This window comes from Prunus persica, chromosome G3 (assembly GCF_000346465.2).
Source record: "Prunus persica cultivar Lovell chromosome G3, Prunus_persica_NCBIv2, whole genome shotgun sequence".
Lineage (NCBI taxonomy): Eukaryota > Viridiplantae > Streptophyta > Magnoliopsida > Rosales > Rosaceae > Prunus > Prunus persica.
The window spans coordinates 723,982-746,789 of record NC_034011.1 but is presented as its reverse complement, the minus strand read 5'-3'; the positions used below and the strand labels follow the sequence as shown (position 1 = coordinate 746,789).

The window sequence follows — 22,808 nt, the reverse complement described above, 5'->3', positions numbered from 1 at the left end:
AGGAGTCCAGTCTATTAGAGGCGAACGACTTCCATGCATTACATTTTTCAATCCACAACAGACTGAGGGATTTGAGGTTGTCTGAGCTGGGAATAGTCTCTAGATAAGGACAGTCAGTTATTCTTAACTCCTCAAGAGATACAGGGCTTTGTAGCACATCCAATAAATTCCTGAAATTTTGACAAACTGGATACGCAGAAAACGAAGACAAGTACAAGATTCTAGGCCACTCAGTATGCTTACAAATCCTTCACATTTGAAAACTCTCAATTCATGGAGGGATGCGCATCCCTGTAAAGTTGGAACAGACTCCAGTATTTTTGCAGTAGCTTATAGACAACTCCTCAAGACATGGAGGGGTGTAGAATCTGCCAATGATAACATCCATCACACCTATGAATCTCCAATTTGCGGAGGGATGTCAGACCCTGTCTTATTTCCAACTTCTGAAGAGAGGTCAAGTTTTCTTGCCCACTCGGTAGGCTCGATAGTTCATCACAAGCTGTAATATTCAATTCGCGGACGGGACCACTCGGCAGGCTTGACAATTTATCACACCTTAAAATCTTCAATTTCCGGAGGGAGGGAAAATGACTATCGATGTTTCTCATCCTAACGTATAGCCGCGCGGCTATACTTTTAAATTGTTAATATTATAATTTTTAAGTATAGCCGACCGGCTTTACTGTTAAAATATTCTATTTAACAAGTATAGCCGCTCGGGTATACCTGTCTTCATGCATTTCACACACAATACATGCCATATGCCAAAAGCTTCTTCGAATAATGTATACGAGCATGAACGGGCATAAAGATAAACTGAAAAGAAGAGGATTGATGGAGATTTGCCCTGTTACAGATACTTCTGAAAGATAGTGAAAATAACCTGAATGGGCTTTACCAGATTTGCCTCAATTCTGGTGTGATAGGGTTCCATCATTCATTCCTATGTGTATTTCCAATGTTTTGGTGAGTTGTGAACTTATTATACAACAGGAATTTTGGACCTCACGTCATAATAATCTGTGATTTTGGACCTCACGTCATATATATATATATATATATATATATACAGTCCCCTTCTATTGAGGGATCCCTCAAATAATTTTATTTGAGGGACGCCCTTTAGAGTACCCTACAATTCTTTTCTCAATAATCCAAACCATCTATTTTTTAGGTATTCATTCATAGATCATCCTTACAAAAAATTAGACAAATCGGAAACCGTTTCGACATCCAATTGTGTCTTACAAAATCAATGAACACGGTGCTTTAAGAAAAGTACTAAAATTTCAATAACTCAATTGAGTGGTCACATGATATCGGATTCAAGTGATTTTTTGTAGAGATGATCTTTGAATGAGTATCTACAAAATAGACGGTTTGGATTAGTGAAATACAATCCGTAGTGGGGCCTACAAGAGGTGTCCCTCAAATAAACTTATTTGAGAGATCCCTCAATGGAAGCTCTCTGTATATATATATATATATATATATATATATAATTCCTGTTGTTGGGTCACCTGGATATCACCACTCTTGGGCCTAATATATAAGGTGGTATATGCCGATACTGGGTGGCCTTTGAGTGTATTTGTTTTTGTTTTTTTCCAGTAAGTTTTTGTGGCTTAGTTATCAATATCTCCAATACAGTCTGCTTTATCTTCTTTTGGAAGATAAAAGTATAGTGGAGGGCAGGTTATTGTCTTGAATATTGTCTCATGCTTCTGTTTATGGGACTTGTGATCCAAGTTCTTGCAGATTTGTAGTTTACATGCTACTTAATTATTTAATTATTGAAGCTGTGTTTGTTATTGCAGGACATTGCCGTACGCAACCTTGACTATATATTTACGGTATCATCACAAGCTACTGCTAGTGCTTCACCAGATATTCTAGCTAACCTTGAAAATATATTGGACCTAAGGTCATCTGAACCATGGAGTTACCGTCGTCCCCCAAACCTACAGCTAAAGCGAGCTTGCTGAGCTTGGTGTTCCAGTTGAGACACCACAATTGAAGGCATCATCTTCAGTTCAGCCAGATGGAAAAGGGAACAAAGGGGTTTCACCCCAAAACCAATTGGCAATGGGAGAAGTAGCTCAACTCCTTATAAGCCCTTGCTAGGTTTCTCAACTTTCTAATGTGGGACTTTTTACCTTCGCATTCTCACAGAGCTATAAAAAAAACAGAGAAAGAACAATAATATGAAGTTAATTTGTTAGGCACACTCACACAAACTGTCATGATTCAATTAGGTTTGAAATTGGATGATTTGTATTCACATAGAACTAGAATATTTATACAGGTGGTGGATACTTGGTCTCCAAGTACATTCCTATTTGGTTAGAATTAACTATTTGGTATAGTGACAATAATGTTGCTTCCCTGAGCTGAATCAAGTTTTGTCAAGCAACTCATCATCTAGTATAAGAATATATATTTTCCTTTCAAATTTTCTTGAAGGTTTTTAAGCAGTGCATCATGACTTGTGATCCCAACCCTTGTTGAGTTAAGGGATTCTAGCATTCGACTCAATATAGAATTTACGTCAAAAGTGTCAGAGACATATTTTCTTATCAAAGTGTCATTTTGTCTCAAATTCATTGTAAACTGAGTTAGCCAAAGTTGCCTTTCCTAGGCCTGGCATTCCAACAATGGCCATAATCGAAACATTTTCTAGATTTTTGGAGTTGATCAAGGTTGTAATTATACTTGACACAACCTCCTTCCTTCCAACGATGTTTTCATCTTTATCTAAGAATGAGTTGGTTTCTCTGTCCCCTACAATTCCACGAGGGACGTACTGCGTTGTAGCCATAACATTTTTTGCAACTAATCCAATAACAAATGCTCTATTCTCCAGATTTACCAAGGATGCATTTATGATCTTAATTTTATGTGCCATTTTAAGATGAAAAGCACTGGGATAGGAGGGTGATCAATACCTTTATGTGGATTTGGTTTCGGAGCCCTACTTTACTCCGAAGATCTTCATATTTGAACTCATCCAACACATCATCAGCATCATAAGCTATCTGTTTAAGTTTCTTCACCCACTCCTCTACCGCCTTGCCCCGACCTTGCGGTTGCTCGACAGCATCACTTAAGATATCTTGAATCATGTTCAAAGATTCACTGAGCCTTGTCAGCTCTGCTTTGAATCCCCAGGCAAGATTGAATTCTTGAGCTGCAAGCGAAGCCACCTTCTTCAGTATTCCCTCAGCAGCAAAAGTAAGGAAAATTTCCGCCATGCTTACATAGTGCTTAATCGCCAATTAGCTAGAAGACAGCAACACAAATTAAGAGCAGAATACTACTAGCAGCAGATTGAAGACGCACAGGTGTGTTTCTCTGGTAAGCTAGAAGACAGCAAACAAGCTGCAGGGTTGAAATTGCTGCCTTATTATAACTTTGAAATTTTCAGAATAATTGAGGACACGCATGCCTATTTTTCTGATCTCTTATATACGACTCTATGCGTAGAGGATTTTATTTTTATTTTTATTGAGAGTGGAGGATTTAAATTTCGGATATCTTTCAACGTTGGAAAGAAAGTACCAGTTGGTGTAGAGGAAATAAAAATATGTGGGATCTAGTTTAATTATATATAAGGTAATCTAGAAATATTACAATGTAGAAGACGGTGACTTGCACAGAACAGAACCCTCAGTTATAACTTACAATTCTGGTGTCTGTCTGACCCACAGGAACCATTCATCCAAGAACGAGAAACTCATATTCAACAAAAGAATTACGGTTTTACAATTTCGGCAAATGAAGCCTTATGAAAGAGGATTGCATCATAAAATAATGATCCTGTTGTAACAAGTGCTTTCAGCAGATTGATCAATTTCTATGAAGGACACAAAAGCTTACTCATAAAGAAAAATAACTCGTTGTTAACAGACGACCTTAAGTGGCTATGCTTCATGTAATTTCCTACACAACATCTTCTGATGCATATAATTTGCAGGGAAGAAAAATAAGGAAGGGAACAATTACTTGATACTTTATATTCTAGATAGCATTTGATTCAGAACGGCAACAATGTTCTCATAGCATTGTCGGATATATGATGCATCTTTATCCCTAGCTGCATAATCAAGCTGCAATGCACAAAAAACTTGGTCAAGTCAATTGAAATAATTTTGTCAAGTCCTATGTTTATTGGGTGGAAATGGCAAAAACTTACTCTGGTCACATTGTTGAAGAGGTCAGAATAAAGTTTTCTCAGTTGAGGCCTCTCATTTGCAGGTTTTGCTTGAATTAGGGTATATATGTCCTGTTTCAAGACCGATGAGCTCTTCCTGAGAGCTATTTGTACTTCTCTCCATGACTCTAAATCTATCAGCTCTTTCACTTGTAACAGAGCTTGTGCATGCCCTTTGATTCCACTCCGTGCCTCTTCAATTGTCTGACCAGGTGCTACCAGTTGCAAGTCAAATCCATTTGCAGCTTCAACAAAAATTGCTTCTTTCGCCGCCATTAGTGCCCAACTTACTGCTGCTATTGCCCCAATTCTTCTTTTGATATTGAATTCAAAATCCTTCAGTGGATTCTCCCTGAACTGAAAGGATGGTTTCAGGCAGCAAGAAAATGTGGGGTTGAAGTGTGGTGGGTTTTTCGGTTGCACTATAGCTGATTTGAATGCCATTGTTCTGGTGAGCTTCATGTACAAAGAATGAATCAAGAATTAAACTTAGAACCAACCTGGGATTAGTAGGGGATTGGAGAAGATTAGAGAAGAAGATAAAGATTGGGATTGGGGATACCGTGGAGGAAAGGAGAAGATGGGTGGGTTGGAAGATGGAGAGGAACAGAGAGCATACGAAGAGATAGACATAGAGAAAATAAAGCAGAGTGGGAGTGGGATAGCTTGAACGGTTAGTGGGGCTGAAGTTTTGGGCTGGGCTGAGGTTGAGACCAGGTTGGGCTGAGGACAAACAATATTACTTGGGAATTTTAGAAATAAAAAAAGAGTTGAGTTAAAAAGACGATATAATCACATAAATGCCGCACAAATTGATATCTACTCAAAGTGCTTGGGTAAATGCCACGCAAACTTGAGGTTCAAACAAAAAAGGTTATAATGTAGTTGATGTGAGTTAGATCAGTTGTTTAAAGTAAATATGCGTTTTTCTTGCATCCGAAGTCGATTTCCTTTCTCACATATTTAGAGCAATTAGAATATCACTTGTTAAAAAATATATATATAACGCCCATAACATTTTTTTTTCCTTGAGTTGGGTAGGATGGGTCATTTTTCTTTTCTAGTATGATGATTTTTTATTGTAGTATGAATAATACGATGATGAGGAATTTTTTTTATAAATATTACGTAACACTTTAAAACATAGTCCGTACTCTGACAAGGACCACTGAAGTATGGTGGCACATGGCTGCTGTCACATCAGTCTCAGAGTGGACGGTTAAGATTAAAAAGTACGGATCCGTGGACGGCCGAGATTAGAGCTTTCCCATAACGCTCCCAGACTCTCTTCTAGTATGAGGTCCAGCTCGGTCGGGACCCTTATAAGAGGGAAAAGAGTAAAGACCATCACTCTTTCTCTTTCTCTTCTTCTCTCTCACTGTGAGTTTCAACTTTCAAAGCAAAATCTTCCTCTCTTCTCTTTCTTTCTTTCTCTCTCTTTCCTTTTCTCTTTCTCTCACTTTGGGGTTTGAATCGAATGGACAGTGATAGACCGGAAAAGGAGGAAGAAAAAGCTTTTTACTAAAACAACCACTTTGGGTAGTCTCTCAGAGCTTTCTTCCTGCTTCAGCTGTTGCTTGTTTCCATGGCGATCTCTTAGAGCAGAGCATGATGTTTCTATGGAGGGAGGGGTTTCCTCCATTTGGGGCTTCAATTTGGGACTAAGTAGGAAAAAGGATCTTAATTCTGTCGAGCATGGTCTAGAAAGGGGGTGACTTGAAGCCAATAAGTAGCAGTAGTTGTCAGTAGAGCTCATTTTCTCTCTTTGATGGTTATGGCTGGTTCTGTAAAATTAGGGTTTTCTATTATGGTTTTTATATAGATAGAGAAAGGCTTAAGGTTGATATTGATAGTTATATTGATATGAAGCTTTCAACATCAGGGTTGGGTCAGCAGGATCATGAAGGTAACCCTATTTTAAAATTTCCTCATATTCTGCTTTTGTTTATTATATTTCTGACTTCTATGTTTAACTTTTCTCAAATCTCAATCATTACTATTGTTGTTGTCATTGTTATTGCTTTTTGAGAATAAAAACAAAAAAATTAAAATTGAGCTTAAAAATGACAGCAGCCGGAGGAGCTGAAAAGAAGTGCTTGAATTCGGAGCTATGGCATGCATGCGCAGGGCCTCTGGTTTCCCTGCCAACGCCTGGAACTCGTGTTGTTTACTTCCCTCAGGGCCACAGTGACCAGGTTGCTGCCACTACTAACAAACAAGTTGATGCCCACATACCAAACTACCCGAGCTTGCCGCCCCAGTTGATCTGTCAGCTGCACAATGTCACAATGCATGTGGGTTCCCTTTGTCTTTGTGAATTTTGATTCAGCTACGTCACTCTTACTTGTTTATTTCTTCTAGAAGAAAGAAAGAAAAAAGAGTTAAAAATTGGAACACAAATGGAATTGATTAAGCATTGGATTTCAGGCAGATGTGGAGACAGATGAAGTATATGCCCAAATGACATTACAGCCTTTGACGCCAGTAAATTATTCTTTTCTTTTTCTTCTTGGTCTTTTTTTGGTTTAATTTGTTGGAGTTTTAGCTTAACATAATAAGTTGTAATGTTGTTGAAACCACACACATTCTCACACAGCAAGAGCAAAAAGAAACATTTCTTCCAATGGAGTTGGGAATTCCAAGCAAGCAACCCACAAATTACTTTTGCAAGACATTGACGGCGAGTGATACAAGTACACATGGAGGCTTCTCTGTTCCTCGTCGTGCTGCCGAGAAAGTTTTTCCTCCACTGGTATTTCCCTTCTCAAACTCTTGTTGTCTGTTCTATTCTTTTATTTGACCGTATTTGGTTGCTGATATTTTTTATTTAAACCCCTTTATTGTATCCTGCAGGATTTCTCGCTACAGCCACCAGCGCAGGAACTTATTGCCAGGGATCTCCATGATGTTGAATGGAAGTTTAGGCATATTTTCCGAGGTAGGATCTGGAGCATTTCTTTGTGGCATTGCATGTTAGGGCTTTTATATTTCACTTTTCCATCTATTTTTCGTAATGTATAATTTCTGCATTAAGTTAGGATTATTTTGAAAAAGTTCAAAATGCTTCAACTGCCAATTCTATCAGGATCTATTCTTCTGATGACTTGCAACATAAAACTACAGTTTTCAGAGTCATCATGTGCCCAAGACAAGCACATATTTGTAGTTTCTCATCTTCTGTTATTTACGCAATGGAAGAAACTTTAGGTTACAATCATTCATGTAGCTGCAGGATCAATTGGGTTGTGAGGTTCTTGTTTTAAAATTTTGCTCATGCTGTCTTAATGGTATTAATACTTATTTCGTGGACTAATCCACTTATTTGTATATGCATCCTTTCTTGCATAGGTACTCTTCCTAGGATAGGATCTCTCTCTGTTTAAAACATCAATGTATAACACATGCAGGTGTTATACATATATCCAGTGGACTAATCCACCTATTTGTCATGCATCCTGTATTTTGACTAGGTATCGTTATAGGATTCTGTTGGACTCTGTTTTAACACATCAATGTATAACACAGGCATGGTATATATGATTAATTCTTTGTTCATAAATGAGATGTTAGCCAAATTTTCTATACCTCTGTGGGACACCGCATTAAGTTCTTTATTGCTGTATTGCCTTCAGCACATGCATCCCATGCCATATCATGTTCAACAATGGTGCATAAAGCACTTAAAGTGTTTATTAACAATGTGCATAAATTCCTGGATGTTTCACCTGCTCCTACCCTTCCACCAATCCCGCTGAATATTTTAGTCCTAAGTCCTAACGTGCACAAGAGATTGTGATAAGCAGCAATGAGATAATGTATGAATAAAAAACTGCTTCAGAGGAAAGCAAAATCTTGAAAGAGACAGTTTAATGTAATGGACGCTCAGTCTCCTATGAATATGTTGAGGTCACTAGACTTACCACTCTGGTTAAAGTTGTCTTGAATAATCTTGGAACAGTAATTTTGTTGATGAGACGTTCTTTGGTCAGATTTCATCTACCTGGTGTGGTCCCTGACAGAGTTTAGTCACCTGAACTGGTGACATATGAGGAATAAATTTGTTATTCTTGGGCAGAAGTACATATGAAGAAGATAAATAAGAGGACATATTGCTATTTTATTCGTGTTTATAGTGTTTTATTGAGTGATCTCCTTTACCTTTCAGATAATCCAGCATACTGACGATATTAATCATTATGCACAGGCCACGTTTTCCACTTAATGAGTAATGTTTTCTTGCTAGACGTTTGTTGCCAGACTGTGAATCTGGACCACACATTCAGGGAAAAGTCAAACGGATCAATGAATTAGGTTCAGAGTGTGGCAGGAGAACTTTGCTCCCATTTAATAGAGTAATATAAATTTGTGACATTTAAAAACCTAATAATCTCTTGATAGTGTCAGCAAGGTTGATATAGTTGTTAATATTATTGAGAGAATAAATGGTAATGATATTTGACCAGTGGTTGTTGGATGAGATATTCCTTATAGCAATATCAAGGTAAATTACTAATTAGTAATGAACATTATGGTAGATAAGAGAACATGTAATCCATGTTGAAGCCTTTTGGGGAAGTGCTGCTAACATTGGCTGTATGTTGTGAGTGAAGGCTTTATTTGAAGATGTTTGACTGGCTGTCCCAGGTGTTAACTCAATAGACATTGTTGGTCCATTCCTTAACAACTTGAGCTTTTGAGCTCTAATGGTTATCTGACTCCAAGTATTATAAGTTGGTTTTCTTTTCTTTTTATATTTTTGTTTTCATGTTTCACACGGCCAGGCTCCCTGTTAGATTTGTGGCACTTAGATAACACATATCTTCTGAGCTGTGGTTGCTCTTTATCTTTGGATTCATCTTGGATGAGTAGTTCACTGATCACTGCTGTGTTGACAGTGCTAGATAGTTTGGCTCTTTCTGATATCAGTGGTGCCCTTGCTGTTTGAGTAGTTGCGTGGAGGAAGCAGTGCATGACGCCAAACACCGGAACTTTTGCTGGTGTGTGGCCCATGTGCTGCAATGGTTCCAGATGACACATCCTGGAAACAAGAGATCTACATGCTCTGATTCTTATGATATCTATGTTTGGGAAAGAAATAACTTATGATTAGATTGGCATGTACGACATACACGATTTTGGCAGTGGTACATGTAGTTTGCATCAGTGGTGGATCTGAGGTGGCCCATGGCTAGGTTCTGTTGAATATGTGATGCCTGGAATGGTTGCAAAAATGATGAATTGAATTTGGGCTTTAATAGTTGGCCAGGACAAGAATGATATGCAAGAATGCTCTGATACCAAATAGTACTTCTCAAAAAGTATAGAATAGAGGTTTAACGAAGGAAAGAAGAAAAAATAATGGAAAGAGATCAAGGAGGAGTCTAAGAGAGGCAAAGTCGGATAAAGGCAATTCTTTTTATCAAATCAAAGTATGTGAGCCCAAAAAATATACAGGACTTCTAAGTTCTAACCTCCATATATAATGGGAAGATCCAAAATATTATAAAATAAAGCCAAATAAATAGTGAAATACTAATTATAGTAAATAAGATATAGTTAAAATAAACCTAGTTTATGAGTTTGTACTCATGCTTAAGATATAGACAACTTTTCTTCTTGCTTGCTTTCCATTATCAATGCCTCCACTGTTATGTGATTGTAGAATACCAAAAATGTCAGAAGTACAATTTTGTAGGATTATTGAAGATAGATATGCTCTATAAAGCAGAATATCTCTTCTCAAAACTTGCCTCAAGAGTAAGTGCTGAGGTGATGGTGTTGGTATGGATTAGTGGAAACATGAGCAAGGATAAAATAAGATAAGAATCCGGTTAATGTTAGTGAGGGCACAAACGTGTGGTGAAGACCAGCAAGTGCTATGGGAGAAATTTGATTCAAGTCCAAAGTGCCATAATGCTAATAAGAGGATGAAATGCATGAGCAGAACATGTTGAAGATATGATAAAGGGATATAGTTTTTTTTTCCATCTTTTAGAGTTGTATTTTGTTGTATTTACTTGCTACTTCCCAGATTGTGGGTTCCTTATCCGCTCTTTGTAATTAGCATTCCTACTTTAATAAAATTATGTTTCTCTTCCGAAAAAAAGGGGATATAGTTGTATAGGATTAACAGTAAGAGATGATCTGTGTAGTTGACCCAAATTATTTGGAATTAAAGCTTGGTTGAGTTGAGTTTATGAACACTTGGGAGGGGATTGCATAGCCAAATTTTACTGTTGTTTGTTCATAAGGTTTTTCTTTTGGTAATTCTATATGAAACAGTTTTAAATGCAATTTGTTTCAAATTGTTCCTTGATGGACGTGCTTAACTCAGTTGTACCCTATCCATATCCCCTTCTTCTAATATTAATAAAAACTGGTGATCTCTATTTCTGAAAGTACTTTAAAAACAAATTTTGCTACACTGCTGAGTGGATAATGCTGTTATATGTGCCGAAGTGGTCCACTAGTACTTATAAGGAGATACTTGGAAAAACTGACCTGTTCTATATCTTGTTCATCTTGCAGGCCAACCCAAACGACATCTTCTTACCACAGGATGGAGTGTGTTTGTTAGTGCCAAAAGACTTGTTGCAGGAGATTCTGTTCTTTTTATTTGGTATATCTTTCGCCTTCTTTTTTCCTGTGATTTCTGTATTTGCATGTAAAGTCGTGCATTAATATTCTGGTAAATCCCATAATAGGAATGAAAAAAATCAGCTTCTTTTGGGTATTCGCCGTGCCACTCGACCGCAAACTGTGATGCCGTCATCTGTTTTGTCAAGTGATAGCATGCATATTGGACTTCTTGCTGCTGCTGCTCATGCTGCTTCAACTAATAGTTGTTTTACAGTTTTTTATAATCCAAGGTGGCAAAAGAGTCTTCCAGATTTTTGTTTTCCTGCAATGCTTGTATTACCTTTCTGCTTATATGTTTATGATGTCCAGGGCTAGTCCATCTGAGTTTGTCATACCCCTATCAAAATACATTAAAGCAGTATTTCACACACGTGTTTCAGTTGGGATGCGATTTCGGATGCTATTTGAGACTGAAGAGTCAAGTGTCAGAAGGTATCATAGCTTTTCATGGTTAACTACGATATTAGTATTGTTAACCTAATGATCACTTATGTCATTTGTATAGGTTTCTTGCAACTGTAGAATCATTTATTGCTTGTTTATAACTTACACATAGCATAAGTAGTTTTTATTGATTTTGGTGCACATTTCTCTAGAATTAAACCACCAAAAGATCAATATTTTTTTATTGGGTATTACCCTATGTTGCACGGACACGGACACGGGGACACGGATACGCGACACGGGATATGGGGATACGGAAAATATATAAAAACTAGGACACTAACACGGCAATTGAAAAATAAATAAATTTATAATAATGCTTTTATATATTAAATAAACAAACTGTTCATGTTCATACTTCAATTTATAATACCATAAATAAAACAAAGTACTCATGTACTTCTCATGATTCATCCACATAATAATTAAAACCACACAAAATAAAACATAAATTTATCTCAAGTACCAAGAAAAGAAGAAAATATAATGAAAACTAAGAGAAAAAGAAGAGAAGAAAAAGGTGGGGAAAGTTGGGAGAGAGAGGAAGGGCTGAGAAAGTAGTTGGTATAAGTATAAAAGAGTTTCGAAATTATAATTTAAACCCCCCCAGTTATTTTAAAAAATTTCAAATTAGTCCCTCAGAAAGTTTCAATAATTGTGTTTTGACCCCAGTTTTCTTTAAAAAATACAAAATCGCCCTTGCCGTGTCTGGACCATGGGTTGACTGTGTCCAAGTACGTTGACTCTGTCCAACGCGTGTCCAAGCTGTGTCTGAGTGTCCGACACTCCAACACTTTAGCTAATTGAAGTGTTCGTGCAACGTACCTAATACTGAGGCAACAAGTTCATATCAGCAAACATAGATGTTCCTTATGCGTGTTGCATTGTTATACTTAGATGTGCACTATTGACATATCCAATGCTTCTCTTGTCAAGGTACATGGGTACGATAACTGGCATAGTGATCTGGATCTGTTCGGTGGCCAAATTCTCATTGGCGGTCTGTCAAGGTAATAGAGCATAATTTTCTACTGTAGTGCAATAAAGTTTCCTTCCAATTATCTGTATATGACTCCACTTCTAATCCTATATAATGTAGTAGGTAGGACAGTGTCTGGTATTGTTTGATGAAGGATAACATGACCTCTGAAAGACAGAAAAAATCTCCATCTACTTTCTCTGATTGTGCTTATTATACAATGACACCAACTTGTCTAGGATGCTGTTTCATGCAATACTAGAATGTACAATAAAAAAGGGGAATTCTTTATGGTTCTACAATTTTTTAATTAACCTGTTTCCACTCATCAAAGAAGAAAAGGTGGATATGAAAGAAAGAGAGAACAAAAAGTTGTTACCGTGTTCCTTTTTTTATGACTGGTGAACTATGTAGATCCATAACAGGATTCATGTGTCCAGACCATGTTGTTTCTCCCTTGAAAGTAGTTTTTATATTTAATATATTGTTCTTTCCTATTTGTAGGTTGGTTGGGATGAGTCCACTGCAGGTGAGAGGCAGCCCAGGGTATCGTTATGGGAGATTGAGCCTTTGACAACTTTCCCCATGTACCCATCATTGTTTCCCCTTCGACTAAAACGCCCTTGGCATCCTGGGGCCTCATCTATGCAAGGTAAAAGCTATATGCGTGCTGATTATTTGGTGCCTTTATCTTCAGAAAAACCAAATGCAGTTTTCAATTTATTTTTTCTTGCTTTTGGGGTTGAGTGTATTCATCTTGATACGCTTATGCTTGATATGCTTATTCTTAGTGTGACCCAGTTGAGGTCAATTAAATTTCTTTATGGAGAAGTGTTAATTTAAAATTTCAAAACTGGTTCAGTAAAATACTCTTCTTTATGCATGTACTGATGTTTAGTGTTGATAATATTATTTGGTGCCTTTATCCTCATATCTACTCCATGCTTTTGTAGTCTCTCACTGAGGCAACAATGATTGGGGACAGGTTTTTGATTAAGTCTAAATCTTTTTATTTTAGCACAAAACTGACTTTAGGGAACAAAGATCGAGTATTTGAATGCTTTGGTAAGCAAGAATGTACCTAGGCACAGCCATGCAGGAAGGTTGAGGAAACTGAGAATGGCAGGATACAACTGACAATAGTAGGAAGAGACAATAAGATAGTAAGTCTAGGGCTGTTGAAAATCACACGCATATTATTTTTCTCCATTCAATATGCTGTTTGTTTCTCATGTTAAGAATCGTTGAGTTTTTAGGCATCATCTCTTGACTCTCATATAAAATACATTGAGCAAGAAGGCCGTGGCACATATTGCTTCACTTTATTCCAACATAAGACGCAAGCATTTCATTTTCCAATGAGATAAGCATGACCCATTTAGAGTTCCACTTTCCATGGTTTCAGTCAAGGTAGTGCCATTTTATATGGTTTTGGTCAAACTGTGGTATTTCATTGAAACACTATATAATTCACTATAAAGGCAGACCATGGTGTTTCCATTACCCCCTGTCATCAGCTTGTCTGTTGTTAGAATTTTTCCATGAAAGCTCACTCCAAAGGTGTATTAGAGGCCCAAATAGCTTAAATTCTATTTTGTTTTTGTTGTTACTGCAGATAATAGAGATGAAGCTAACAGCTTAATGTGGCTACGGGGGGGAACTGGAGAGCAAGGTCTTCACTCCATGAACTTTCAACCTGTTGGTATGTTTCCTTGGATGCAACAGAGAGTGGATTCAACATTGATTGGAAATGATCACAATCCGCAGTACCAGGCCATGTTGGCTGCTGGTTTGCAGAATGTAGGAAGTGGAGATCAGCTAAGACAACATATGATGCACTTTCAGCAGCCCTTTCAGTATGTTCAGCAGTCGAGTAGCCACAATCCGATGTTGCAGTTGCAACAGCAAATTCAGCAATCAATCCCTCATAATATTCTGCAGGCACAACCACAAGTTTCACTGGAGAATCTGCCTCAGCACCTTCTACAGCAACAATTTAACAATCAAACAGAGGAGCAGGTGCAGCAACAGCAAAACAACTATCATGATGCACTCAAGGTTCAAACTGAACAGCTCCAACAGAGTCAACAAATGAATGTGCCATCTCCATCATTTCCTAAAACAGACTTCAGTGATTCAAACACAAAGTTCTCAGCATCTACTACCCCTAGACAGAACATGCTTGGTACACTTTGTCCTGAAGGGAGTGGAAATCTTTTAAGCTCATCCAGGGCTGGTCATTCTATGCCAACTGAGCAGTTACCTCAACAATCTTGGGCTCCAAAGTATGCACATGCACAGGTCAATGCTTTTGCCAACTCAATGTCATTTCCACCATTTAATGAGAAAGACAATGCAGTTGAGCAAGAGAATTGTAATTCAGATTCCCAGAATCCTACTCTCTTTGGTGTTAATATTGAATCATCTGGACTTCTGTTCCCCACCACAGCGCCCAGTTTTGCCACTTCTTCAAATGATGCTGACATGTCAATGCCATTAGGAGACTCTGGATTTCAGAGCTCTCTGTATGGTTGCATGCAAGACTCATCTGAGTTGTTGCACAGTGCAGGGCAAGTTGACCCACCAACCCCAAATTGTACATTTGTCAAGGTGTGAGATGAAAGTAATTAGGTGTTTTTGTTCTTTCAATTTTCTTGCATTTTTAAAATTGTTGGACGGATGATACTGTGTTGTTAGTGCAGGTTTACAAGTCAGGTTCGGTTGGCCGCTCACTGGACATATCCCGGTTCAGCAGTTACCATGAGCTGCGAGAAGAGCTGGGGCAGATGTTCGGAATTGAGGGGAAGTTGGAAGACCGTCTTAGATCAGGCTGGCAGCTTGTATTCGTTGACAGGGAGAATGATGTGCTTCTCCTTGGTGACGACCCATGGGAGTAAGTTCTTGGTTCAGTTACATATAGCTGGTTTGCCATTAGATATTTGTATGCATGGAGTTCCTCTCATATCCGAATTTAATCCTTGATCATTACACTAATAGATATCCTATAAAGAAACAATGACTAAGCTAATGGAATATGGTCTTCATCATCATTCGAACATAAAATAATTATTGGATCAGGTCCTAGTAACTTACTTTTTGGGAAGAATTGAAAAAAGAAAAGAAAAAAGGAACAAAAGAAAAAGATAACTGGGTACCTTGAGAAGGGGGCTTAGAGCTTCTGATGATAAGTGGGATGCACCTTAGAGCTCCTGGGTTGTGGTTTGGGAGCTGTGAAAGAGGGGAATGGATTTTGGAGAATTTAGTTATGGTTTCTTAATTTCTATTTGGTCTTATGGTTTCTCCTCTTTATTTTAGCAACTCAGGCCATTTGGCATGGGCTGTTAAAATTTATAAAAGCCCAGGCCAAACAATGCCATTTGGCCTAAGAGTTTTAAGAAGAGATTGGTACCCAAGCGGTGCCTCTCGTAAGACACAGGCATGCAGATGCCGCCTCAAGGTTCTCCTTTGTTGGTTTTCCTTGAGGTGTGTTTCAAGGACACCATTAAAAACACGGAGTTCAAAATCTTATGATTCTTTTAACAGTGGTAAAGCAACAAAAGTTTTTTAATTTTATGATTATTTTGGCTATACTAATCAGAAAACTGGGGACCTTTCTGTTGACTACTTTTAAGTCTTCCTGAACAGTAAATGGAATAATTTAAAGAGGCTGTTGCATGTGATGGGGAAATTGATTTGGTCCTAATCTATTTACACCATTTTTAGCGTTTTTTGTCCAGGAATTTTCTGGATCAAGTGTTCACTTATTACAAGACATACGCATGATCTGCATGTGAAAGAAAGTAAAATGGGCTATATGTAAAATAGAAGATTCAGTTTATGGAGGATGTGGACTCATTTAACCTTACAAAATTACCCATGCTCTTGTTCAACTCAACAAAATTAACCTCATAATTTTTTGGTGGAATAAGTGAAGATGTTCTGCCTTTGTGTTGGTAACAGATGAAGGAAGGGTAATACAGCTTAAAGCCTAGTCAACATCTAAACTCCAGGCCCCCACTGTAGCTAGATAATCTTAAGTTATATTGTGTATATTTTTTAAGTAAAGTTTTTCTTTTGATTGAAGTTTTCTGGGTAAAAGTTAGCCAATGATGCTTGCCACAAATATCGAATCAATTACAGGCTTTGTTACATGCTAAAATTTTGTCTATAGGTCAATAAAGAAAAGACCTTCACTTAGAGCATTAACACATTTGAAATTGTGTGTATTACACAGTAATTTTCGATATTTCCATTTTCCTCTCTCTTTATTTCATATAGCAAGTATTCAAAAAATAAAATCTCACTGTTAAACCAAGCCTTAGAAAATCTGCCTTGTTTCTCTTGGTCAAAAGGGAGCTTGAGGACTAGGGAAGCGAATGGGGGAAGAGAGGGGATGAGGGGAAGGGTGAGGTTGAACTATTGCATGGAAGTGCTGTACCATTGGAGCTATGAGCCTCACACAGATAACCTGGATGTCAAATTACTGGTTTACTAAAATTTTAAAAGAAGAATTAGAGTGGTTTCATGTTGACGTTGAATTAACATTATTAATCAAAGAAGCACCAAGAATAATTGAAAACTTTCTTTAGTCTTCGCTTCAACTTTTCTTTTTAGGTGGTTTCTCTAGTTCATTGAACTGTCCTTATAGTAGGGAACAATTAGAAACGGCATTTTTGGGAGTCTGACTAATATATGAAATCATATGATATGCAGGTCATTTGTGAACAATGTTTGGTATATCAAGATACTTTCGCCCGAGGATGTACACAAAATGGGGGACCAAGCAGTTGAACCCTTTAGCCCGAATACAGGTCAAAGGTTGAACAGCGGTGGCGGTGAAGCTCAAGACATTGTTTCCGGGCTCCCATCTCTTGGCTCACTTGAATATTGAACTTAGCTAATTGTATGAAACACTTCCACGAGTTGGTTCTAGTCCTCTTACAGAGGGAGAAACTTCCAGTTGAATGTATATGCTCAATCTGGTGCTCTCTCCCTCTTTCAGCGTGCATTTCCATCAGTATTATATGACTTATGTTTTCAGAGACTGTTTAGCTCTGATGAATATGATACGTGGTTAAATTATGTTTGAAGTTTGGAACTCAGAAGAGATAATCATTAAACGTTGAAGATTTCTAGCATTGTATCTTTTTTTTTCTTTGGTTCCAGCAAGGAATTTAGCGTCAAGAAATTAATGGATTGTGAAGTGCAGCTTTGTGGATGTGGCATTATTCCTGATCTAGCAATTTTTCCTGGTTGTCTGATGAAAAATACTAGAAGCACCACACCTGCGATTGCATGGGATAAAATTGTTTGCTCATCCTTTTCAAGTTCTATGCCTGAAAGTTTATTAAAATATTGAGAAGAATTTAATTGATTATAATTATGTGACTGGACTCACTTTATTTTCCTTCATTATCTTAAAAATTAGTAGGCCAAAGGTCACTTTTGGTTCATGTGGTTTACCTCTTTAAAATTTCAAGAGTATAGCCCGGCTGTACTTCTAAAATATTTGAATATATTAAAATAGTATAGCCGGGCGGCTATACTATTTTAATGTTAATATGCTTAATACATGTAAATGGTATAGCCGAGCGGCTATTCAAAGAGTACAGCCGCGCGGCTATACTCTTTAAATATGTTTCGGGAGTATAGCCGTGTGGCTATACGTTTAAAATATTTGGCTGTACTATGTAAAATTCAAAAGTGTATCATTTTTAGGAATTTTTGCATGGTGCTATGCTTTGTAAATCCCCACTACATCAAGCGACCCCATTACAAAAGCATTCAAACCCTAGAAGAAAAATAGAAAGGGAAAGGAAACACAGGAAAATTATACACCCTTTTAAAAGGAACAAACACCACCACTCCCATCTTAATCTGTTACTAACACAACTTCTTCACTCATACCGCCATCACCAATATCATCAATAATAATAATAGAGGGAAAGAATATACTCTCGAAAGAGCAATACCTAAAATAAGTCTGCTATTCGAGGGAGGAACCTAGCTCCATATGCTATTTTTCTTTAATTCATTGGTAACAGGGCATTTGAATTGCAAAAGAAGGGAAAAAGAAAAAAGAAAAATGTGAATATAATCATTATTGTTTCATTTTTTTGGTACCTAGGTCCATGGGTTACTGAAGAACCTCTATTCAACTTTAGTGTTACAGAATCCAGTGAACATTGCAAAGTGGGCGTTCATCGCCTAAGCCAGCCTCATGAGTACCGTTGTATGCAGTACGAGCCTTTTTGATTGCACACAAAAGAAAGGGAGGGAACTAAAACAGACATTATGGGAATTAATAAAAATTCTTGGCACGGCAAACGTTCCTGATCTCATCCCAACATTCAAGCCATTTGATCCTCAAGGATTGAAACGGAGAACATTGAAGATCTTTTGGAGATTTGATGCTTTTTTATGAGAAACTAATCAACGAGAAGTTGGAAGAGAGGGAAAACAGAATCAACAAAAGTAACCAGAAGGAAAAAATGGACATGTTAGAGATGTGTTATTGGAATATAGAAGTGACAGAGATGACGAATTGAGAAGCCTCTCCGGAAATATCATCAAAGGGTTGCTTTCTGTAAGTCAATCGTCTAAGATTTATATACGTTGCTGACCTATTTCAGTATTGTAGCTATTGCTTGCTTAACTAGTCCATCCGAAATCGATCTTTTTTTATTTTGGTTTTACAGGACATGTTTCTTGCAGGCACGGAGACAAGCTCAAGTACTATCGTGTGGGGTATGACAGAGATCCTAAGAACACCTGATGCATACAAGAAAATAGTTATGGAGTTGGACCAAGTGGTCGGAAAGGACAGGTTTGTTGAAGAGAATGACATTCCCAAGTTAGCTTACTTTCAAGCAGCAGTGAAAGAAGTTTTCCGGACTCCACCCTACAGCCCCTTGCTCATCGCATGGTGCACTTTTACTTGGCAGCTTTGCTCCATGCTTTTGAGTGGGAGTGCCCTCTTGAGATCCTGAACAATATGGAAGAGAGACTGGGGCTTACAATTCAAAAGGACAAGAGTCTTATTGCAATTCCTAAACCTGTACTGCCAACTTCTGTTTACCTGTAGTTAATATGGTGTGACACTGCTGCATCAATAAACTGTCAAATAAAATGGCCATTGTTGTTGGAGTCATACTAAGCATAGCTTGTTGGTATGGGGTTCAAAATCACACCTAAGGTCCTGTGTTTGAATCCTCTCCACCAATTTTTTTTGTATAAGAGAACGAATCACCTTGTTCTCCAATATATCATATTGGAAAAATAAAACAGAACATCATGGGCCGATTTTGGAAGGAAAAGCTCTACATCTATATTCATATCAGATTTCACAAGGCTTTAGAGGGATTACGTGTAAACACCATGTTCTGCAAAAGCATTGTAAGCTCAGTTTTATAATGAGAATATTATGAGAAGAATGGTGAAGCTTATTGGGGTATGCTCTGAATTTTTATCAGGGCATTTGTTTTGTTGTATCATTCCACTTCCCTTAAGTAGATATATTATGGGGTTTGGGTCATTTTTCAAAACAAACTCAGATTGGCTCCAAACTCCAAACTCTAAAATAATATATGAAATCAAGTAAGAGAGCTCTATCAATCTTGGATCAATGTCTCACCATGGCGCATATCAAGCAAATTCAAAGCCACCTCACAGTTTCAGGTACCCTTTTCGACCCTTATGCAGCTGCCAAGATCATTACCTTCTGTACTGTATCCAACTCCGGCGATTTACGACATGCGTTTCAACTCTTTCGTCATATGCCTTACCGAACCACCTACATTTGGAACGTCGTGATCAGAGCTTTAGCTGAGAACAATGAGTCCATGAGAGCCGTATCTCTATACAGTGATATGATTCAGAGTGGCTTATTGCCCAACAACTACACTTTTTCCTTTCTTCTTAGAGCTTGCGCTGACCTCTCTTATCTCTCTTTCGGTTTGGTGCTCCATTGCCATGCCATTAGGCTTGGTTGGGAATCTCACGATTTTGTGCAGAACGGGTTGATCCATTTGTATGTGACTTGTGATTTCATAAACCCAGCTCGTAAATTGTTTGACATGAGCGTATATAAAGATGTTGTTACCTGGACTGCATTGATTAATGGGTATGTCAAGTCTGGCCAAGTTGTCATTGCACGGGAGCTGTTTGATCAAATGCCTCAAAAGAATGCAGTTTCTTGGAGCGCTATGATTAATGGGTATGTGCAAGTTGGGTTGTTTAGGGAGGCCTTGGAGCTTTTTGTCGATATGCAGGTGTCTGGGTTTTTGCCTAACCACGCCGGGATTGTTGGTTCACTCACTGCTTGTGCTTTTCTTGGTGCACTGGATCAGGGAAGATGGATACATGCATATGTCAACAGGAAGGGGATGCAATTAGATAGAGTGTTGGGCACTGCTCTCGTCGACATGTACACAAAGTGTGGTTGTATTGAAACTGCTCGTGCTGTATTTAATGAGATGCCGAGTAGGGATGTCTTTGCTTTTACTTCTTTGATTTCGGGGCTTGCCAATAACGGTGATAGTGCAGGTGCCATTTCGCTGTTTGCAAGAATGCAGGATGAAGGAATTGCACCTAATGAAGTTACATTTATATGTATGTTGAGTGCTTGCAGCCGAATGGGCTTGGTGGATGAGGGATTGCGTATATTTGGAAGTATGACTAGTACTTTCAGGATACAGCCAGGCATCCAGCACTATGGTTGTTTGGTAGATTTACTAGGGAGAGCTGGGATGCTAGAAGAGGCAAATAAGGTTGTGAGAGAGATGCCCATGGAACCAGACTCTTACGTCTTGGGTGCATTGCTCAATGCTTGTAGAGTTCATGGAGATGTTGAGTTGGGTAAAGAAATGGTTAAGCGCTTGTCCGGGAAAAGTTTAGACCACAGTGGTGTGCATGTTCTTCTTTCAAACATCTATGCCTCTGCCAACCAGTGGGATGATGTCACAGTGCTAAGGAAGGGAATGGAGGAAAAAAAGGTGAGAAAGGTGCCGGGTTGTAGCTTAGTTGAAGTTAACGGCGAGGTTTTTGAGTTTGTTGCTGGAGATAGGTCGCATGTGCTCATGGACGAAATCATGTTGGCGTCGCTTGTAATTGACAAGCATCTAAAGTCCCGTTGCTTTGACAGGGATGATGACAAAATAACTGAGTAACTCAAGTTTTAGCAACTCAAATGTCATTGGCCAAGCATCACAACAGTGTTGAACTGTTTGTATCACTCTTCTGGGATCGACTTCTTTCTAGAGGTAAACACTGTTTTACATTCGATTAAGATTTGACACATTCAACAGAAAGGCCTCTTCATGACATTAAACACACATGTGTATGACAAACTCGTAGTTGAACATCAAAATATATATAACCTAGTTGGAGTCAATGGTGAGGTTTTTGAGTTTGTTGTTGGAGATAGGTCACATGTGCTCAGGGACGATATTTTGTTGGCGTCGCTCGCAATTGACAAGCATCTAAAGTCTTATTTGTTTGACAGGGATGATTACAAAGTAATTTAGCAACTCAAGTTTTAGCAACTCAAAAATCACTCTTCTAACACATATCCAACAGAAAGGCCTATGCATGGCATTAAACACACACAGGTTTGAACAATGCAAGCGATAACTCAAGTGGTTAGGAGCATTTACCTCTACATTATCCAAACTCGTAGTTGAACAATAACAAACAACAGTAATATGCTCAAAAAGGTAGGAGTTTCTGCAATATTTATATTTTTTCTTGATGTGTCTCCAAAACGTATCCTTCTTGTCCTTGTTTTCTTTGATCTGATATGCTGCTTTTCCTTGGATCCTGGAACTTACCCGCCATTCCCTGGAATCCTGCAACGTAGAAACGCGTGAGATTGAAAACATATACATACACTATCAAATCAAGTTTATACTTCATTCATTATTATGTTGGCAACAAATTAAATCCAAAGGCTTACTGATTATACTTGCAATTCATGTTTCTTTTATTTTTCTTTTATTTATTTTTGGGGTTGAAGCACAATAATCAACAATTACAACTACAACGGATTTATTAGTGCAAGGAGTTTGTATTCCTTCTATTTTTTATAGGCCCCGTGCACCTGAATTCGAAGAGATGCCCGCATGCTGCCCTATCATCCCAAATTTCTTTGCTTGCTGCTTCAATCAGGAAACCAGTGTCTTCATATCGATAGCACGCAGAAGCTAGAAACAATATCCATTACATCAAATCTTAATGCCACTTAAGAGATAATAGGCAATATCATTTTATTTTATTGGAAATTAACCTTTAAGCAATTTTTGCTTTAAGTTTAATCCATACGACTTCATTGTTTAAGTGAAACAATGTCTTTACTTGAATCCAAAAGCAAAACATAACGTTGTCATTAGTTTGAATTGATAGATTGAATTGCCTCTTTAAGGACCAAAAAGAACAAGCTTAACAGATCCGTAACGGTTGAAAGATTAAATTTCCTCTATAAGGACCAAAAGAGAAAAAGCTTAACAAACAGTCTTCTTTTAAAAATATAAATAAAAA

At 37.9% G+C, this 22,808-nt stretch overlaps 3 protein-coding genes across 6 annotated transcripts; 2 read left to right on the top strand and 1 right to left on the bottom strand.

Annotated features, from left to right (window-relative positions):
• Positions 1,619–4,935, bottom strand: LOC18788074 (psbQ-like protein 3, chloroplastic). 4 transcript variants are annotated; one of them, XR_002270758.1, is made up of 4 exons: positions 4,196–4,932; positions 4,006–4,109; positions 2,949–3,190; positions 1,619–2,177 (listed from the first exon to the last, which is right to left on the bottom strand). XR_002270758.1 is itself a non-coding variant. In XM_020560157.1 (3 exons), the coding sequence occupies exons 1-2, from the start codon at positions 4,673–4,675 to the stop codon at positions 4,014–4,016; spliced, it is 576 nt and encodes a 191-aa protein (XP_020415746.1). In that variant the 5' UTR covers positions 4,676–4,932; the 3' UTR covers positions 2,622–3,190; positions 4,006–4,013. The 4 variants fall into 4 exon arrangements, 3 of the variants coding, with proteins under 3 accessions (XP_020415746.1, XP_020415747.1, XP_007221507.1); XM_020560157.1 differs by lacking the exon at positions 1,619–2,177 and having other exon boundaries at positions 2,622–3,190; XM_020560158.1 differs by lacking the exons at positions 1,619–2,177; positions 2,949–3,190 and adding an exon at positions 3,200–3,381.
• On the top strand, positions 5,566–17,503 carry LOC18788053 (auxin response factor 8). The gene is given in 14 exon segments (XM_020560148.1): positions 5,566–6,119; positions 6,284–6,507; positions 6,641–6,697; positions 6,810–6,965; positions 7,067–7,151; positions 10,742–10,832; positions 10,918–11,082; positions 11,162–11,284; positions 12,233–12,259; positions 12,261–12,306; positions 12,780–12,927; positions 13,891–14,885; positions 14,978–15,168; positions 16,989–17,503. Coding segments are annotated over 14 exon segments (2,529 nt in total). The 5' UTR covers positions 5,566–6,076; the 3' UTR covers positions 17,167–17,503.
• Positions 19,568–22,556, top strand: LOC18788039 (pentatricopeptide repeat-containing protein At5g66520). Its single transcript, XM_007221413.2, has 2 exons — positions 19,568–21,535; positions 22,361–22,556. The coding sequence occupies exon 1, from the start codon at positions 19,862–19,864 to the stop codon at positions 21,440–21,442; it is 1,581 nt and encodes a 526-aa protein (XP_007221475.1). The 5' UTR covers positions 19,568–19,861; the 3' UTR covers positions 21,443–21,535; positions 22,361–22,556.

Bases quoted from the DNA above. Each gene is read 5' to 3' on its own strand.
- LOC18788074 (XM_007221445.2), bottom strand. From the start codon at position 4,675: ATGAAGCTCACCAGAACAATGGCATTCAAATCAGCTATAGTGCAACCG. The intron at 4,110-4,195 runs GTAAGTTTTTGC...TGTGCATTGCAG, and splicing joins TCTTCAACAATGTGACCAGA to CTTGATTATGCAGCTAGGGA.
- LOC18788039 (XM_007221413.2), top strand. From the start codon at position 19,862: ATGAAATCAAGTAAGAGAGCTCTATCAATCTTGGATCAATGTCTCACC.